This window comes from Gossypium arboreum, chromosome 1 (assembly GCF_025698485.1).
Source record: "Gossypium arboreum isolate Shixiya-1 chromosome 1, ASM2569848v2, whole genome shotgun sequence".
Classification (NCBI taxonomy): Eukaryota; Viridiplantae; Streptophyta; class Magnoliopsida; order Malvales; family Malvaceae; genus Gossypium; species Gossypium arboreum.
The window spans coordinates 122,576,940-122,581,573 of record NC_069070.1 but is presented as its reverse complement, the minus strand read 5'-3'; the positions used below and the strand labels follow the sequence as shown (position 1 = coordinate 122,581,573).

The 4,634-nt window shown below is 35.5% G+C and overlaps 1 protein-coding gene across 2 annotated transcripts; it reads left to right on the top strand.

Annotated features, from left to right (window-relative positions):
• Nucleotides 1-231: 231 nt before the first annotated feature.
• On the top strand, nt 232-4,410 carry LOC108483817 (putative pumilio homolog 7, chloroplastic). 2 transcript variants are annotated; one of them, XM_017787408.2, is made up of 6 exons: nt 232-2,260; nt 2,339-2,501; nt 2,898-3,061; nt 3,443-3,701; nt 3,785-3,894; nt 4,189-4,410. In XM_017787408.2, the coding sequence occupies exons 1-5, from the start codon at nt 942-944 to the stop codon at nt 3,890-3,892; spliced, it is 2,013 nt and encodes a 670-aa protein (XP_017642897.1). In that variant the 5' UTR covers nt 232-941; the 3' UTR covers nt 3,893-3,894; nt 4,189-4,410. The 2 variants fall into 2 exon arrangements, with proteins under 2 accessions (XP_017642897.1, XP_017642896.1); XM_017787407.2 differs by having other exon boundaries at nt 301-2,260; nt 3,785-4,410.
• Nucleotides 4,411-4,634: the final 224 nt, after the last annotated feature.

The window sequence follows — 4,634 nt, the reverse complement described above, 5'->3', positions numbered from 1 at the left end:
CTCTTTTAAGTAAATTATAAAAAGCAAAAAGAAATGGTTTTAATTTTAATTTTATTTGTTGAGAAAATTCAAAATAAAATTAATTAATATAAATAGTGATACATTACATGCATGCATAATATTTAATTAATAATTAATGACAATTCTTTTTATTTTACCACGCGCCATTTCAAGTGAGTGGACCCAAAAGTCCCGAACCTTCAGGAGACAAACGCTCGATTACGATTTGAGTAACGAAAAGCTCGACTGCGTGTACTTCACGCATACGAGTAAGAGTGTATTGCTTATTTAAGTTGTAGTGAAAAAGGTACCAAAAGTGAAAAAAAAGAAAAAAAAATTGCTTGAAGAGGAAAATCCCAGCGAGAGTCAGTCTGCAATCTGTCATTGTTTCTTTATAAATTTGTAAACCAAAAAAATTAATTTCTTTATTTAATATTATTATTTTTATATTAATTATATAATTATTTTGTTGGAGAAAAATATAAATAGCGTTTGTTCTTCTCAGAGTCCAGCTTTAATGGCGTGAGAGCGTACACAAAGGGAAGAGAGTATATATATGTATAGGTGTGTATGTATATGTATATGTTTTTTTTCTTAAAAGTAAAACCGTATGTGATCTCCTTCAATCTTTGCATGCTTCACCAAACTCTTTCACAAAAAAAGAAAACCCAAAAACCCAAAATATGATTTTTGATATCAATGAAATGAAATGCCATTTGGTTTCCAATCCTTAAAGAAAACCCACACTTTTTATCTTTTGCTTTTTCTCAAAATCTGAGCAAAACCCAGATGTTAAAAAGTGGTATTCTGTTCTGGGTATTTGTTGTTTTTTTAAGTTTTTTTTTTGTTTGATTTAATCTGATGTTTGTGTTTTGATTGTTTCTTTTGTTTTTGTTGTTCTTGTTCTTGTTCTTGTTGTTGCGTCTGTTTGTTTGTGTTTGATGTTGGAATCTACTGCTGAGATTGGGAACATGAAGGATGATGATGAGTTTGAAATGTTATTAGATGAGATCCCTCATGCAACATCTCATAATCATCATCATCATCAACATGAGAGGAAGAATCATGTAAATGGGTCATTACATGGCATGTATGGTAATGGTTTTATGTATGATGATGACCCATCATCAAGTTACTTGCATAATCGTACATGCGTTTCCCCTGTAAGCGGTTTCTCTTTACTATCAGATGGTTCCTCTTCAAGCTTGTTTTCACACAATGGGCAGTCTTTATCTGACCATGGATCACCACCACCACCATTAGAGGACTTTAAGCCACACTTGTTTGGTGAACTTGATCTCTGTAGAAGCCTTAGTAAACTGTATATTAGCAATGATCAAGAGAATTTGGGTTCTAGTTTTAGAGATTTCTCCCTTGAATCCAATGGGATTCAACGTTTTGATCAATTCAATGTTGAGAAACATGGTGTTCGTGATACATTGAGGAAAGGGTTTTCTGAATTTATGCCTTTGAGTTTCAATGGTGGGATGAATATGGCATTTTCTGGTTTGCCCCATAATTTATTAGGTCCTCAAATGTATCCTCAAGGGATGAATTGTTGGAATGGTGCAATGAGATCACCATGGCAGAACAAGGAACAAGCTTGTAATGTGTTGAATTTAAACCCTTCTTTGAGTAATGGTGACCTGATTGTTTGTGGTTCTCCCCGGCCAGTTCGAAACATGTTAAACCAGGGGCTGCCATTGTCCAATGGCTTGGCTAGACCTAGAGCTCATTCAAATGTTGGGGCTTTTAGTAATGAGGATAGTTTCATTATTCAAGGAGATGGTTTAAATTATGTAATGATCAATAAGGGGCTTGATTGTTCGAGAGGGCTAAACAAGGCAAAGGATATTGGTGCGAGTAAGCATCGAGAAGGAAGGTTGCAACTCGATAGTTGGTCTCAATTCGCACCAGCTTGTGGAAATTCTAAGAATGCTGCTAAGTTATGTACCTCGTTTTCTTTGCCGCCTAAGTATAACTCGATGGCTGAAGCTCGTGGATATATATACTTGATAGCGAAAGATCAACATGGTTGTAGGTTTTTACAACGGCTATTCGATGAGGGTACCCGAGAGGATGTTGAAATAATATTCAAGGAGATTATTGATCATGTAGTCGAACTTATGATGAACCCTTTTGGGAATTACCTTATGCAGAAGTTATTGGAAGTGTGTAATGAACAACAGAGAATGCAGATTTTGTTAGTGGCTACCGAGGAACCGGGTCAACTTGTTAGAATATCTCTAAACACGCATGGGTATGTATGAGAACACCTTGCTTTTGATATGTTTGTATTTGCTGATTGTATTTCTAATATTGTCTTTCCTTGTTTCAGGACTCGTGTGGTGCAAAAGTTGATTGAGACACTAAAAACCAGGCAACAAATTTTGCTTGTTGTATCAGCTCTTGAGCCCGGTTTTTTATCACTCATCAAGGACTTGAATGGCAATCATGTTGTACAGCGTTGCTTGCAATGTCTTAGCTGTGAAGATAACAAGGTAAAGCCTTCCATCTTATAGATTTCTAGGTGTTAACAGAGGGAATCTTTTCTGTTCCATTCTGGTTTTGTTCCTTAATTCAAAGTAAAATGTTGTCTCTTTTCGGGGTCTATATGTGCAAATGTCATACATGATTGCATTCCTTAAATCACAACCAAATTAAGCTTTAGTGACACAAAAACTGGAATGCATCATATTGCATATCGAAACTTCACAACTGAAAAGAAGTACTTGGTGATACTTTGTGTAACTTAGTAGTTTTGTTTAAAATTCAATTAAGACAATGATGCAGGTGTGCATATCGAGTTTTGTTTGTTCATCTCTTTTTCTCGAGCCATTTACTTTCGTCAGTAGCAGACATTGACAATGGCCTTTTTTCCCTGATCATTTTGACAGTTTATTTTCATTGCTGCTGCAAAGTATTGTGTTGATATTGCAACTCATCAACACGGCTGTTGTGTGTTGCAACGATGCATCAGTCATTCCACCGGGGAATATCGAGATAATTTGGTTGAAGAAATATCCTCCAATGGACTTCTACTTGCACAGGACGCATATGGGTAAGTATCTCTGCTTGCATTTTAAGAAAACTCGACTTTCATAATTTTGACATGTAGTTGTTTATACAATTATGAATTTCTGGTTTACTGAGTAGCCAAACTTTCTGGTTTGACTGATAATGCAAAATGGTGCAGTAAGCTGAAAATCTTCTTTGCATGTTTGAATGTATTAATGGCTTATTTTGTATCATGGACTTGTATTACGATAAAAAATTCGGACATTAAACATGCTCAGCAAGTCATCATATCGGTTTAATGTTCATATTATTATTGGAAAACAACCGTTTCTTCTTGTTTGGCCCATATTGTAACGAGACTGATCAGTTCATTCTAAAAACGGTATTCCCCGGTGCCCCTTAATTTTTGTTTTTCGTTTTGCAGAAATTATGTTGTTCAGTTCATCTTGGAGTTAAAAATTCCATCTGCCACTTCAACTTTGATCTCTCAATTCGAAGGGAACTACGTGCACCTCTCTTCTCAGAAGTTCAGCAGTCACGTGGTCGAAAAATGTCTCATGGTGTTAAATGATGAGAGCCGATCGAAACTCATTCATGAATTGCTATCTACAGATCACTTTGAACGGTTGCTTCAAGATCCGCATGCAAACTACGTTGTGCAAACCGCTCTCCGTGTATCCGAGGTTCGGGAATCAATCACTTTTCCCATTATTTACAAAACCCCCACTCCCTTGTTTTGATTCTTCAGTTTTCTTCTTTATATTAGGGATCTCTGCACAATTCACTTGTTGAAGCAATCGAGTCCCATAAAGCAATATCACGCAACAGCCCGTATTCGAAGAGGATTCTCTCTCAGAAGCTACTCAAAAAGTGAATGTACATTCTCCCCCTTTACTTTTTGTTGTTTTGTGTCAACTAAAACTATCATCTATATATATATATGTGGAAAAACCGGACTTGAAACCGTAAAAACGAGCTCGCGCGTTTAACCTGAGGAAGAGTTTTTGTCTTCTAAAAATGGCATGGGAAATCCCCTTCCATGTGCTCCAAAGAGTGTAAAAGATAAAAAAAGCAATTTTGAACTATAAAGTTGCTTAATTTTTGGACTTTGTATTATTTATGTTGGCTTGTTGATCTTTATCTATGGTATTTGGATGTTTTCTTTTGCAGTTGTACAATGTAAAGAATGTTAGGGTTTTTTTTCTTCTTTTTTCGGGTTCCCGTAGTTTGGAAATCGAGAAAGAAAGGGTTGCAGATCTTGAGATTCGAATCTTTGATTTATAAGATCTTACTTGTTAAAGAGTGATTGTATGAACCAACTGAATGCAACAAATCGAAGTTTTTTTTTCACTTTGGAAATAATGAAAGGGGTTGAAGATTTCGAGATTCAAATATCGGATTTGCGGTTGTTTTTTTAAGAATATTAGTTGGTATGAACCAAATTTTGATTACAACTCGTATTCGACATTCATTCTATTCCGTAAATAGTGGAAGGGGTCGAAGATTTTGAGATTTGAATATCGAATTTGCAATTGTTTTTTTAAAAAAGATTAGTTGTGTGAACTAAACTTTGATTACATACTCGTATTTGACATTCATTCTTTCCCATGAAGGGG